The 16,449-nt window shown below is 35.3% G+C and overlaps 1 protein-coding gene across 1 annotated transcript; it reads right to left on the bottom strand.

The window, feature by feature from the left end:
- Positions 1–7: 7 nt before the first annotated feature.
- Positions 8–16,268, bottom strand: LOC113225844 (putative inorganic phosphate cotransporter; the record flags this gene model as incomplete). The annotated part of the gene is made up of 3 exons (XM_026458293.1): positions 8–60; positions 9,201–9,380; positions 16,147–16,268. Coding segments are annotated over 3 exons (355 nt in total), but the record flags the coding sequence as incomplete, so codon positions are not given.
- Positions 16,269–16,449: the final 181 nt, after the last annotated feature.

The raw sequence follows: 16,449 nt of genomic DNA, 5'->3' as shown, positions 1-16,449 counted from the left end.
CAAAAACCCTTGACTTAAGCCCTGAAGTACACGGAATGCGCAAACTAGTTGCCAATCTCCCTGAAAAAATAAAATGTTCTCTATCCGCTCACGCGATACATGCAGCCGTAGACGCATACCACACCTAGAGGTGTCGGTGATGATTTTATATCGATTTATCGGATATCGAAGTTATAACAGGTAAAATACCTAATATTAATTGCTATTTCGGTAACTACTCTAGCAACCCATAAAGTTTTTAATACCTGGGTCTGTCATTTAAAAAAAATTAACAACTTCAAAAATACGTCACGACAATGGTGTGTGTTATTGTTTGGGCTGGTGATTTCGGTGTTTATTTATTGAAAACATACCGTAAGTAGCGTTTTTTAAGTTTACCCTGAATATAAATGTTTATAAACTATACTTTAAGGAGTAATTTCATGGTAAACGTTAGAACCACTCAAACGGAATATTATCATATTTATCCAAGTACACCAAAATTTCATTAGTGCTTTTTAAGTGCAGGATTTGCGGTGCATTACTGTATTTTATTTGAGATGTTTTTGTAGTGGTAGTACGGAGGGTATTTATTTAGCAATGCAGAATAATAATTTTTATTTATAAAAACTTGTATTTAAACTGAATCCATTTCTATTTTGCGAAACCAAATAGCCGCCATTTTGCGGTAGGAGGAGCGCATCGCGTGAGCGGCTAATAGCCGTAATCTGTAAAATGACTGTAGCGAATCGCAGCAGTCGCTGCAAATCTCTTTTGTATGTTATAGTGGTCTTTTTAAGTTTTAGTTTTATATTTAAATTCTAAATTTAAATGTGATTGTTTTTAGCTAATGTTTCTGTTTGTGGATATATAGCTGTACGAATTGGTCTTTGTCACACTTTGTTAACACCCACCCGAATTCATTGATACAGTCCGTTGCAGTGAATATGTTCTTCATTTAAGGTAACGAATGTTCCTTGCCGAGTTTTGTGGAGGGATCGGATTTTCTAATGAAATAATTTTCTTTATTTATGAAGTAATCGTCGAATAATAATTATTGTGTATTGGTAATAAATAAGTAACAAAATAATATTAATAAGTGAGTGGCAACGCCATCTAGTATAGAAATTGATAAGTTGTGGAACACTCTATTTTGTCATTGACTCATTCTATGGTTTACTGTGTACATTACAAAAATAAATGTCAGTCTGTTCAAAGCGGTCCACTGTGTTTTATTTCAATAGGTTGTGGGCCCAGTGAAATTTAAAAGTAATTTTATTTCGCGAAAAAAGTATTTGTGTGTGATTCACATCAGCGAAACAAGTTCCGCTTGCAATAATTTTTAATATAAACTGTGTACTACGGTTACGTTCCACGTGTTATATTCGTTTGTCAAAATGGCCGGTAGCTACCTGGTTAACGTACCAAAACTCAAAGGCCGCGAAAACTACGATGAGTGGGCATTTGCCGCTGAAAAGTTTCTCTTACTGGAGGGCATGGATATCAATAACAACAGTGGTGAAAAAATTACTGATGCAGAAGATAAAAAAGCCAAAACTAAATTAATCATGACAATTGATTCCAGTCTTTATGTCCACATAAAAGAAGAGAATACTGCTCAGGATGTGTGGAAATACCTGAAATTACTTTTTAATGACCGGGGATTTCAAAGAAAAATCAGCTTATTGCGGCCTTTAATTTCAATTCGGCTGGAAGAAAGTGAATCTATGACGACATATATAACCGAGATTGTAGATACAGCTCAAAAATTACGAGGTACAGGATTTCAGATTACTGATGAGTGGGTTGAATGCTTATTATTGGCGGGACTGAGTGAAAAATTCGCGCCGATGATAATGACCATTGAACATTCCGGCATGATAGTAAGTACGTACGCCATTAAAGCGAAATTACTTGACATGAGTCCGGAGGTTGGTAGCACTGGAATGGAAAGTGCTTTTTTGTCTAAAGGTTGGAATAGCAACAAAAAATATGGCAACACCGATAAAACTTCAAAGTTGAAAACGCCATCTTTGAAACCCGTAAAAACAATTCAATGCTACAAATGTAAACAAGTGGGACATTATAAAAATCAGTGTAACTGTAACAAGGACAAAGAAAGCGCAGTGTTCAGTTTATTTTTCATGAACTCAACATATAATAATACGGATTGGTATATAGATCCCGGAGCCCGTGCACATATGATTACCGACAAAAAACTTTTAGTGAATGGTGACAGATACCCGGCCATGCAAACCATTGTGGTAGCAAATAAAACGCAAGTACAAGTGTTATGCTCTGGAAATACGCAAATAACGACTGTAGTGGATGGTTTAGAGTTCAGTATAACTGTGAAGAATTTCTTGTGCATTCCTAACCTCACTACAAACCTTCTATCAGTGAGCGAGTAGATTCGAAACGGAAATCAAGTTATTTTCGAACAAGAAGTGTGCAAAATAATAAATAATATAAAAAAAACAATAATATTCTTATTGCAAAGGCATATCTAGTGAATGGAGTGTACAGATTAGACATAAAACATGATTGTTTGTTAGCTTATTCGGCAGTAACAATAAGTTTGCTATGGCATAGAAGATTAGGTCATATTAACAGTAAGGATCTGAACAACTTGAAGAATGGCGCTGTAAAGGGAGTTTCATTCCCGAAAAAGGCTGAAATTGATAATTTCCCAGTGTGTCACTTGTTGTGAAGGGTAGCTAGCGAGATTGCCTTTCTCACACTTAAGTTCCAGATGTGACAGTGTTTTGGAGGTGGTACATGCGGTCCCATGGAAACAGTCTCGATAGGACTGGCAAAGTATTTTCTCCTTTTGATCGACGACTACAGCAGAATGGCCTTCGTATATTTCATGAAGTCGAAGAGTGAAGCCAAAGACTTTTTTAAGGAATTTAAGGCTTTAGTGGAGAAACAAAAAGACAAGAGCATTAAGGGACTGAGAATAGATAACGGCGGGGAATTTTGTTCTGCAGAATTTGAACTTTTTTCGAAAAAAGCTGGTATTGTGCATCAAAAAGCAAATCCCCATACACCGGAGCAGAACGGCCTTTGTGAACGGCTAAATAGAACGGTTGTGGAAAAAGTTCGCTGTCTTTTATTTGATGCCAATCTTGGGAAAAGTTTTTGGGCTGAAGCAGTCAACACTACAATTTACTTACGAAGTAGAACATTGGCATCAGGATTAGATAAAACGCCCTACGAGCTCTGGACAGGAAGAAAGCCAGATCTCAGCCACATTCGGGTATCTGGAAGTACTGCGATGGTTCATGTTCCTAAAATATAAAGAACTAAATGGGACAAAAAGGCAGAAAAATATATTCTTCTTGGATATGCAGAAAATACAAAAGGGCTACAGATTATATAACCCTAAGTCGAAGAGCATTACTACCAGCAGGGTTGTTATTATTATGGAAAATAATACAAATTCAGATATGACACACGCTGTAATACGAGAGCAGGAAAGTAAAATTCCTGATGTAGATGTTATGGTAGAAGAGAAGGAAAATGTACCAGATGACACACTCAATTCGAGTACTTCAGAAACCATAATAGATCCGGCGGACGTTACATATGTACCAAATGGTTCTATGAATTCTTCTAACTCAGATGAGTTTTGTGACAGTATGTCTTACGAGGAGATTAGCAATGGTGCAAATTATATCTCAGCAAAGAGGGAAAGCAGATCACCAGCTAGGTATGGGTACAGTAATATATGTTTAACCGAGAATACGGATATGTGTGAAGACAATTTAACTCATGAGGAGGTGTTGAGTGGTGGTGAACGAGATGAATGGAGCAAGTCTATGAAGGAAGACTTCCAGTCATTCTATGATAATAAAGCTTGGGAATTGGTAGAAAAACCAAGTGACAGTAAAGTGGTTCAGTGCAAGTGGGTGTATGAGAAAAAAATAAATACTGACAATACAGTGAGATATAGGGCAAGATTGGTGGCAAAAGCTTTACACAAAGAGAAAGAATTGACTATAAAGAAACATTTTCTCCTGTCCTTAAATACTCCACGTTGAAATTATTGTTTATTAGTGTAAACTTAGATTTAAACTCTGAGATTCTCTTAGATTTATAACTCATTTGGATATAACCACAGCTTTCCTGAATGGCCATCTCGATGAAACAGTTTATATGCAATTACCTCAAAATCTCGTGTATAAAAGTAATGAAAATAAAGTATTAAAATTAAATAGACCTATCTATGGACTTAAACAGTCAGCAAGGCAGTGGTACAAAAAGGTTGATGATTGTTTAGTAGAGCTAAATTACAAAAAATCTGTGTATGAACCATGTTTGTTTATAAAATCATCAGACAGACAGAAAGCTTTTGTAGCTTTATTCGTTGATGATTTTTTCATATTTTCAAACTGTAAAGTAGAGGTAGATCACCTTAAAGGCCAGTTAAGCGCCAGATTTCAGTTACAAGACTTAGGACAATTGAGAAAATTTTTGGGTACGAATATCAAAATATATAGTAATAAAATTTGCATTGATCAAGAACAATTTATCGAAAGACTATTAAAAAAAAATTAACACGGAAAATTGTAAAAATATAGATACTCCTATGGAGGTCAATTTAAAACTTCATAAAGGCGAAATTGTAGCTACTAATTATCCATACCAACAGCTGACAGGAAGTTTAATGTACCTTTCAGTTTTAACTAGACCTGATATATCATATTGTGTCAGCTATCTTAGTCAGTTTAATAATTGTAATACTGAAACACATTGGAAACAAGCAAAACGAGTATTGAAATATTTAAGTTCTACAAAATCTTTTAGTCTGATGTATGTAAAAGATAACTTAGATATATTTGGATTTGTAGATGCCGATTGGGCCTCAGATGTAGTAGATAGAAGATCCTACGCTGGATATTGTTTTGTATACTCTGGTTGCGTAATATCCCATGAGAGTAGCAAACAGCAAAGTGTTGCATTGTCCAGCACAGAGGCTGAATATATGGCTATTTGCGAAGACAGTAAAGAAGCAATTTTCTTAAAAAATGTAGTGTCAGAAATAATTAGAACAGATAATTTTCCAATTGAAATATATAACGATAATCAAAGTGCACAGAAGCTTTCTGAGAATTGTATGTATCACAGGAGAAGTAAACACACGGATGTAAGATTTCATTTTATTAGAGAGGCAGTTGCTAACAAGTCAGTTAAAAAATTATATACACATGCACTAAACTATATACTACATTCACAACACACACACAAAAATTACACACACTTCAGCAAAATTCACATGCGCGTCTAAGGATTTGTCATTTCTATTTTATTTACAGTAGTTTATCAAATAATAAAATTGCATTTCATTATTTCCTTCATAGTATTTACATTATGACGTTTATTTACGCACTTATAAATAATTATTTTAAAAATGGTAAATTCACATCTTAAAAACACATTAGAACTGGATAATATTTCAATAGCTACAGCCTACTCCTGTGATACAGAGACTTGCAACAAATTTATAACAAACACTATTAATTCCTTTAACATAGTTACTCAAAATATCCGAAGCATTTACAAAAACTTTGATAAATTAATAGCTCAATTATCTATGTTTACAATGGACATTGACATCATAATATTAACTGAATGTTGGCTGAATGATCGCAAGCCTATTCCTCAGATGGAAAACTATATTGCCTTTTCAAATAGTAAATTTTTTAATCAAAATGACGGAATTGTTACATATGTCAAAAACAATTTAAGATGTACGGTCACTGAGCCAGAACCGAAAGGAGCAAGTTTCCTTTTACTTGACCTTGAACCCGATATACATATACTGGCTATTTATAGGTCACCGTCCCTACCTTCCACTGACATTTTATTAAATACAATAGACGAAATTATTCGTCCGTTACACTCTAAAAAGAATATTATATTGGCTGGTGATTTGAACATTGACATTAAGCGTAATAGCATTGATAAACATAGTGCTACTTATTTAGATCTGTCTGCAGAATTGGGTTTGTTGCCTGGTCACCAGTACCCTACTAGATACGGAATTGTTTGGATCATATAATGTTAAAAACTATTTTCCCGGCTTCAGTTTTTGTTACTGATTCTACGATAACAGACCATGCCCTCGTGTTGTTAAATCTTTCTCTAACAAAGCACAAGCCTGTCACCGATTCCCATTTCAAAAGGATTGACTTTGAAGCGGCTATTAAAAACCTAACATCTGTTGATTTCTCTTTTATAACGCCTTCCTGTGACGCTAACATAGCCGCCACATCTTTTGTTGAAAAACTGTCTATTGCTATAACATCAAACAGTAAGATATACAAGGTACCTAATAGGAAAAAAACCTTGAAACCGTGGATAACATCTGGTCTCCTTCGGTGCATTCGTCATAGGGATAGGCTTCATAAAAATTTAAAAAAGACCCAAATAATAATATACTAGAAACTATATACAAGCGATACCGCAATTATTGTAACTCATTGTTGCGGAAACTTAAAATAAATTATGAAAAATCTTTACTAATTTCTTCGAAGTCTAATAAGGAAACTTGGAATGCAATAAAATCGATTCTTGATATTTCGAAATCAAAAAACACTGCAGATGATCTATTGCGTTTAGACGGTAGTAATGACATTCAGGATATAAATACATACTTTTCCAATGTAGGTAAGCAGTTAGCAGATGCCATAATTTCCTCGGTAAATTGCAATATGGGTAAATATAACTCATTCGGTCCACAAGCAACTAATTCTATTGTACTACTATCACCAGACGAAGCCGAGATTGAATCGCTAATAATAAATATTAAAAACGACTGTGCCGTTGGGTGGGATTCCATACCTGTTAAATTTCTAAAACTTGCGAAACATATTATAGTTCCTCCTTTAACTAAAATTATTGAACTGTGTTTATCCCAAGGAATATTTCCAAAAGCTTTTAAGAGGTCGCTTATCACCCCAGTTCACAAGGGTGGGTCTCGCGACAGTGTCACAAATTATAGACCAATATCTGTACTCAGCTCACTTTCTAAGGTACTTGAGAAGGTAATAAATAACCGCCTGATGAATTTCTTAGAACATAATAATTTATTATCAAGTTCACAATTTGGATTTAGACAAAATATGAGTACTGAAGACGCGGTTAGTCAGCTAATAGCACATGTAACCTCAAAATGTGATGCTGGACAGAAATGCTTGGGAATTTTCCTAGATCTGGCAAAAGCTTTTGACACTGTCGCGATTCCCATCCTTGTGGACAAACTAGATCGTATCGGTGTCCGGGGTGACGCCCTTGGGATCTTAAAGGATTTCCTATGCGATCGAACGCAACAGGTTAAAATTGGTCACATGGTAAGTGCAGAATCTCCGGTCACCTATGGAGTCCCCCAGGGTAGTATTCTCGGACCGAGTCTGTTTTTAGTATGCATAAATGACTTGTGTCGAATGGCATTACAAAATACCAAAATTTTTACTTATGCTGATGATACGGCCTTAGTTTTCACTGGAAGGACTTGGGACGAGGTTCGTGTTACTGCTGAGCGTGGTCTACGAAGTGTTAGTTGTTGGCTACGAGAAAATTTACTAACGTTAAATCTCTCAAAATCGACATTCCTTCAATTTACTCCTCCTAACAATAATCCGGCAAATATTGTAATTAAACTTCACACCTGTAGCTCTTCTCTCAATTCGGACTGTACCTGTCTTACGGTTACCAAGTCTAGCAATGTTAAATATCTCGGGGTGATTCTGGACGACAGGCTCAGTTGGCGTGCGCATATAGAATTCACGACCTCGCGTATCAGAAAACTCATTTACGTTTTCAAAAAACTCAGATACGTTGCTGATTTCGGGCTGCTGCGAAAAATTTATTATGCACTCGCGGAGTCAGTGTTGAGATATTGTGTAGGGGCTTGGGGAGGTGCTTGCAAAACTCATGTACTTGCCTTGGAAAGAGCACAAAGATCCTTACTCAAAGTCATGTCTTTTAGTCCTTTTAGATTACCTACTACAACTTTATATGAAGAGTGCAAAGTACTTTCTGTAAGGCAACTATTCGTTTTGCAAAGTGTCATGAAACAGCATAAAGTCACCCCATATAACAAAGACAGCTATAATGAGAAGCGCACCCGAACTAATGTGTGTTCTTTCGTTAAATGCCGCACAGCTTGGGCAAGACGACAGCTACTGTTTATGCCTTCATACCTGTACAATAAAACTAATAAAACTCTAAACATATATCCATTACCTGCTTGTGAAGCTAAATTAAAAATTAAGAATTGGATATTAACTTTAGACTACGATGAAACCGAAGCGTTATTGCGGTAGTGGTTTCTGAAGTGTTTATTTATTTTGTTTTGCAAATTTCAATTTTATCACAACACACACACAAACACACACACGCACACACACACACACACACACACACACACACACACACACACACTATATATATATATATATATATAAACTTTACAATGTGCATGGAAATGTTAAGTTAGATAGTTTACCTACCATATTTTAATCTTTTGTTTGTACCTATTGTAATGAAATAGACTAAATTTGTCAAAATTTGAGAGAGGACACTGCCTCCAGTCACACAGGTTTGTAACCTAGCTCTGGAGTCAGGGACTTCATTATAATGTTGTACTATTTTTGTGACAATAAACATTATTATTATTATTATATTATAGTTAAAATTAAATACTTAAAAACATCAGACATGCCAGCTGATATTTGTACTAAAAGTTTATGTAAAGTGAAGCATTGTAAATTCATGAATAGGATAGGAATAGTAAAATTAAGTTAGCTTTGTAAAACACTGTTTAATAGTAACTTTTGTTTTTGGATTATTTTGTGAAGTGGTGATATTGGTAATAAATAGGTAACAAAATAATATTAATAATTGAATGGTAACGCCATCTAGTGTAGAAATTGATAAGTTTTGAAACACTCTATTTTGTCATTGTCTCATTCTATGTTTTACTGTGTCCATTACAAAAATAAATGTCAGTCTGTTCGAAGCGGTCCACTGTGCTTTATTTCAATATTGTGTTTGGCAAGTAATACCTAAATTTACTGCTGCGGTGTGGGAAGGCATCATTTAAAAGTACTTCAAACATCAAAAAATGGTACAAATAACTCATCTGCACTTTCATTACGCCTCCATGTAACCCTTAACAAGGAATACCCATGCAACGGGTGTTGACACATACTCACATAATAAGATCCAAACGGTAGAAGCAGAGTCAACACGGAATTGACACCAACACATAGCAGGATAAGGATGTGGCCCCCAAACTTAGCGGCCATTTCGCCCGCTGGTATCTGCAGAATTGCGTAACCCCAGAAGAATGAGGACATTATCACGCTCTGCATCTGGGTACTCCAGTCGAAGGTCTGTGAACATTGCAATAAACATAACAAGAAATTGAAACAAAATTCATAAACTTAAAGGAATATATTTTTGGTGTCTAACTTGCAATAACTTAAGTTGGGTAGTGTATTACAAACAGTTCAACATCCTGAGATGTACGTTAACAAATCCCATGTGCCTGTAATTTCACCAGCAGCCTTACCCTTCAAAACCGGAACGCAGTAATGCTTACGTTACTGTTTGGCGGCACAAATAGGTAAGGTATTTCCCTAGACGAACTCTTTCTCAAGGAGCTTTATTGCTTATTCCGTTCTATGATAATAATAGATATAATACGCATCTCAAATTATTGGCATAGTAAACATAGTGATAATATAAGCTTTATTTGCTTCATGCTGATCTCTGACCAATATAATAGGGGTTAAAGTATGAAATTGCCGATTTGTACTGAAAATCTAAATTGTTTATTTTTTAAATTTTTAACAAATTTATTTAATCAAAATAGTTGCCATTATTATCTATACATTGCTGCCACCTAATGGGAAGGTTATTAATGCCTTTGCGATAGAACTCCGACGATCTAGACTGCACAAACTGTGTGAAAGCATTTTGTACTGCCTCCTGGGAAGAAAACTTCTTGTCACGTAGATAATTGTCCAAATCACGAAAAAAATGGTAGTCCGTTGGAGCAAGGTCTGGTGAATACGGAGGCTGACGAATGGTTTCTAACTGCAGTTCCTGAAGGGTCAAAATGGTTTCTCGTGCTGTGTGAGGTCTCGCGTTGTCGTGGAGCAATAATGGTGAAGATCGATTCATGAGTCGGGGCTGTTTTACTGCTAGTTTTGTCAACATGGTTCGAAGTTCGGCACAATAGACATCTGCCGTTATTGCTTGACCAGATCGGAGAAAACTATAGTGAATAACACCATGCTGAGACCACCAAACAGTTACCATTACCTTTTTATTGGTAAGTTTTGCTTTAGGACACTGTTGTGGCATTTGACCTGGGGTCAGCCATTGCATTTTTCTTTTCCGGTTATCATAAAGAATCCACTTTTCATCACATGTTACAATTCGATCCAATATTCCTTCATTTCTGTACCGGTTCAACAAGGCAACACAAGTTTCAACACGCGTTTCTTTCTGCAGATCAGTCAAATCATGAGGCACCCATATTTCGTATTTTTTTATTTTATTGATTTGACGCAAGTGAGTCAATATTGTGGGTAAGGTAACGTTAAACCATGCCGCTAATTCCTGGGTAGTTTGACTAGGATCGGCTTCCACTATCTCTCTTAATTCATCGTTATTCACCTGTGTGGGCGGTCTTCCTCGTGCCTCGTTCTTTAAGTCGAAATTTCCATCACGAAAGCGTTTAAACCAAAATCGCACGGTGCGTTCATTAGTAGACCCCTCTCCAAACGCAGCATTGATATTGCGGGCTGTTTCTGCCGCGTTAGTTCCGCGTCGGAACTCGTATTCAAAAATCACTCGAATTTTCGCAGTATCCATCTTTCTTGTCTAAATTGAATTTTTTTTTTTTAATTTATTAAGGCTTTGGCAAAGCCATCAGCCTAAACATGAAGTTTAATTATGTTTCTGTAAATATGGCCGCCACAAAGAGGATAGGCAATTTGAGGCGGCGTGCTTGGATTGACTCGGGAGTCCTTAAAACGGGCCGCTACGGGTATTCTAGTTCGAGATTCGTATAATTTCGCGTTTTAATCTGCGATTAAGGCACAATAGCACTATCCTATTCCACTTTAAACCAGATTTCACAAAATAATTGAAAGTCAAAATAAAAACGTAACTTTTCCCTCCAAAAGGTCCAGAGCGAATCCTCTAAATTGAATAACAAAAACAATTGATCGTCGATATTCAAATGTTTCAAATTTAAAAAAAAAAACACAGACACCATTTGAAAAAAGTTTCATTCGAAAACCTCAAACCATGAAGATTCTACGAAAATTCAAAGAACCTATTGCAATAAAACGGCAATTTCATACTTTAACCCCTAATATTTCTTCGCACTTTTAATAAGTTGAACGAAATTGGTCTTAAAGGAAAATGTTGTTGCTATTAAAACAAATAAAAAAATTGAGAATTGTTTACAACTACGATAACTGTCTCCGTAGCCGAACGGTTACAATGCTGGTCTGCCACGCAGAAGTCCCGGGAGAAATATTTGTATGGCCTATATTAATTTTTCTCGTAAGTTTGGATGTAATTTCTGGTGTTTTATGTGTGTGTCCATGGCACCCGCGATACATGGGGATTTCCCTAGTGCAAGGCTAGGAGCATGTGCATTATTATTAGAGATACCACGAATACTAGGCTACTACTCGGTATTTGGCCTATTGGGCCACTTACTTAATATTCGGTATTCGGCCGAATACTACAACTATTCGGCCGAATATCGAATATAAAGTGATGAAAAAAAGCACATATTACTCAAAGTGTATCATGTATTGTAATCACAAATTATTACTATTATTATTATTAATGAAAACAATTTTTTCAGCATTGGTTGGTAACAAACGATTGCGTATTTCCTCATAAACAATTCCTGCTTCTGAGAATAACCTCTGACTATATTAAACACTGCTGCCAGGACACGATAGTAACTCAAATTTTGATAGGATTGTATACTGCTTTGCGTTTGCAGACCACCACTTATAAGGATCTGTCGTCCGATCTAGGCGAACAGTTTCAAATAAAAATCAATCTCATATCCAATAGAACTTTTCTCTACAACCTCATCATTTTGCATATTATCTGTAGCGACTTCTTCAAAACAGGTCCAGAAACTGTCATGTATTGATTTTATCTTTTTACGCGCCACCACCCGTTATCTATGCATGCAGCGCAATGAGACAAGTCGTAACAGGTCGCGCGTGAAATGCACAGATTTTACGCCGAATATTCGGTATTCGGCCAAATCACTATTCGTGGCATCTCTAGTTATTATTATTAAAAACGAGTTGATGCGATTGGGAGTCGTGTTCTTTTCTTTACGGAAAAGCAGTAAAATTACACAATCAAGTAACCATATTTTCAGCCTTACTCCATCAACTATCTTTTAGAATTAATTAATTTCAAATTTCAGTGGTGCACTTTAGTCAAAGGCTGAAACATGAGTTGGATATGCTAGTTTGCACGGCAGGATAAGAACTCTTGTCAACAAATTGAGCGTGTGTGCGTTTATCTTAAATACCTCTTGATATTGTATGTTATAAATACCACGGTCCATACCCCTTTTAGTAATTGGAACATTACAATATAGTATGTATTGAGTTAAATGAATTAAATATGTAAGTTTAAAGTTATTATAATGTAAAAAAATCCAACATAAATAACTTAATATTTCAAAACAGTTTTGAAACCCTAAAACAAGCTCCTCTGATTTTTTTTGAAATGTCGCTTACGCCCTGTCTACAAAACACCGACGATATGCAATGCAGCTACAATTATATACTACTTACGCAATATAACAATATATATTGTATTATTAATTCGCAATCATATTCACAAACGCATGCACACACATACACACACTCCACACACATACACATACACGCAGTATTTATTGCTCTTCTGTCATTTTTATGTTTGTTATTACTATTATTTAAATTTATCATATTTCTTTTATAAGTAATTTAATAATATAGTAAAATAAGTTCTTGTGTAAAAACCTTGTGTACTGATGATCATCACGACTCAGTTCTAGCCTAGTGAGGTTATCTATGTATCACAATATTACGATTATTTAGACAGTTAAATAAATGTTTTTGTGTATTTTTTTATTATTTGTAGAGTATAAATATACAGTAGACGGACCACCACGAAACTACCTTAATAAAATACGAAAAAGTCTTTTGTTACAGGTGGAAACCTGTAATTGGCTTTGTATTTCTTTTCCTGTTTTTATTAAATGTTTTAAGCTGTTGGTTTTCTATGAATAAATAAATAAATAAATAAATAAAAAGTACAAAATACAAAGATAAGAGAGTAAAAATAAATAACAACTGTATCTGTGTACAAGTATGTTCTTGAGCGCTCGATCCCTTATACCCAGATTCTCTGCGGTCTTTAATAGGAAAGACGTGACGGTTATGGGGTTGTAGCATTTTGCGACTGTATTCGCTTTTATCCGGTTTCTGTATAAAGCTCATATGTACTTATCTCCACCTCTAGGGAACGTACTAAATTGCAAGATATTCTTACCGCAGTACCGTTAGGGTCAGTATTATGTATCATTCCCATTCTGAAGTAGAGCTGACAATTCGCAAGCTGTATTGTTGGGATGAAAGCCCACTCACTGAACATTATATTGTAATTTATAATTTGTACGTAGTCACATGCAAAACATTCTTCGGTCTAGTACACAATTTCTCATTTACCAAAACACATTTTGACGGCCTCCGTATCCGAGTAGCTTGCACACCGGTTTTCATGGTGTCGCCATCTCTGAGGTCGTCATCATCATCATCATCGAGCCCGGCCGGTCGGCCGGGTTTTCAACATTATCTCAGGTCTGGATGTTTGTGGTACCGTCGTTGCTTCTGATTTTCATAACACAAGTGCTTTAGCTACTTACTTTGGTTTCAGAGCCACGTATGTGATGTTGTCTAATATTTATTGTATTTATTATTATTTAGTTTTGTTCCTTTTTTACTTATAAGTCAATTTTCATTATTCCTTAGTCAGTACGTGCCTACATCTTTGTTTGTTTTGGTTTCTTATTATGCTTTCAATATATTAAAAAACAATGTTATTGCATTCACTTTCACCGTTTTTTTTTTCACTCGATACACATTATACCTATATGCTCTATTCGCAGTGGCACTGTGTGAAAATTAATGACACTAATGTATGTATGAATGAAATATTGCCAAATTCAATATTAGATTGTGAATATTTTTGATTTTTCAAACCATTAATATCAATAATTGCAGGGTGAATAACGTAACGAAGGAAGTATAAGTCAATGTAAAATAATCTTTATTTCATAGGTAAGCTAATTACACTTAAAATCGTCATACCGATTAAACTCTACTACTTTTTCCTGAGGCAGATTCCCCTGAGAAGAATGAGCAAGAAACTCTAAGAATTGCTCTTTGTAAATATTTAAGCATCTTAGATCGAGAATACCTGAAAAAGATAAACGGGTGACTACCACGGATTTTTGTCGTCCAAATACGCAGAAAATGTATAAATACGTTAACCTTTAGTATAAAGTTTTTGTTTCACATTAGGTTTAAACCTCGTATTCAGTAGGAATCTTTTTATAGAAGCGTATACATTACCCCTTAAATGAATTGGACATTTCATGAGGACGACTGGCGAGAACAATTAGTTTATTTTTATTTCTCGTATTAATGTTATGTCTGTAACTATTTATCTTAACATTAAATAACATTTTCATAAATGTACTGGGACGTTAGTGTAAGAATGTTAATCTCCTTAAACTTATCTTTCAAACAGTGGGGTCTAGACTGTAAATTGCCCTAACCGCACGTAAAATTGAAATACAACTGTATCTACAAGGTTAAACTTTTCGTTTCTAACTACATTAGGTAATGTAAATCTGTCTGACATTGGGTAATGTAAATTTCATACAATTTGTTTTTGTCTTATTAAGGAGCAGGTTGTTAACTGTAAACCAATTTACTACTTTAGATATAGTATTGGTTACATCGTCATGTGAAGAATATTGGTGCCTATTAACTTTAAATCAATAAGGAAGTATCATCAGCAAACAATACTATCTCATGTTCTATACCCTCCACGAGGCTAGGTAAGTAAGTCATTATTATAAACTAAAAACAAAAATGAATCTATAATTGAGCCTTGAGAGACACCCATGCTTATTGCAGACCCTGATGATCTCGTACCGATGACATAGAGTCTCTGTACTCTCCCACTCAAATATGATTTAAGAATGTCGAGGTCACGGCCCGCCACACAATAGCGGAGAACTTTCATGACCCGAGTATTATGGTGCATACAATCAAAAGCCTTAGAAGGGTCACAGGTTACACCAATAGCATCATGTGAGACCCATGCATCAAATATATGTATTATCAACTTCACACCAGCATCGGTTGTAGAGCGATCCCAAGTGAAACCAAACTGTTTAGGAGACATTAAATTAATAATGTAAAAATGTGCACACATCTGATTTATATAGTAGGTAGTGTTGAAACAGGTCTGAAATTGATGGGGTCTGAATATTACCAGATCTAAAAAGTGAAATATCTTTGCTTAACTTCATGTGGTCAGGAAACACATTATCACCAACACATTTGTCAAACACAAACTACATAGCATAGTAAGAGAAAGTACAATCAACTACCAAATTAATTACTTTACTGAAAGATTATCAAGATCAGCAGTATTTTTAATGTCTACCTATTTAAAGGCTTTAACAATGTCATTTTGGAAGTATGTGACGGAGCTTTAAATTAGTAAGACTAACTCCAATATTTTCTTTTAGTAAGAATTATTTTTTATTCTTTTGATTCGTTTATCACTTAATGTAATTTTTTACAAATAAAATATTGAAAGTCATCATCTATTATACATAATTCTTCTTGTTTAATTAATTTATTAGGACTGGTCAACGTCATTGAGGCATATTATATATCTACTGCTCATGAAAGTGCCTACAAATGGCATAATCGGTCATATTTGGGCAACCTCGATTATTGATTCCTATTTCAATGTGTTAACACTTTGAACTATATCGTTGATTATTTTTGAATAGCACCAAGATGTGAAAACTCTTACATCTTCTTGGCCGGTGTCGGTCATGGTGACAATGGCGAGCGTGATATTCGCGCGCATCATGTGGCAAACGATCATAGCCAGGAACAGCATCAGCATTTGCACGTGCCGCACCCCCAACGATTCTGTGGGAAAATCTCTTTTGACTTATTTGCGCGTATTCATAAATACAAAAGTATTTATTTGCACCGGTTACCGGTTTTCACACATGCCAAACTTGTCGCATATATGAAAACCGGTTTTCGTATCGGTTGATGGATTAGAAATATAAGTAAAACATCAAAGAGTTTAATAAAATATAATAAC

The sequence above is a fragment of the Hyposmocoma kahamanoa genome, unplaced genomic scaffold (genome assembly GCF_003589595.1).
Source record: "Hyposmocoma kahamanoa isolate Upper Pololo Valley unplaced genomic scaffold, ASM358959v1 176125, whole genome shotgun sequence".
NCBI classification, from domain to species: Eukaryota; Metazoa; Arthropoda; class Insecta; order Lepidoptera; family Cosmopterigidae; genus Hyposmocoma; species Hyposmocoma kahamanoa.
The sequence above is the reverse complement of the archived record's forward strand: the minus strand, read 5'-3'. Positions and strand labels throughout refer to the sequence as shown.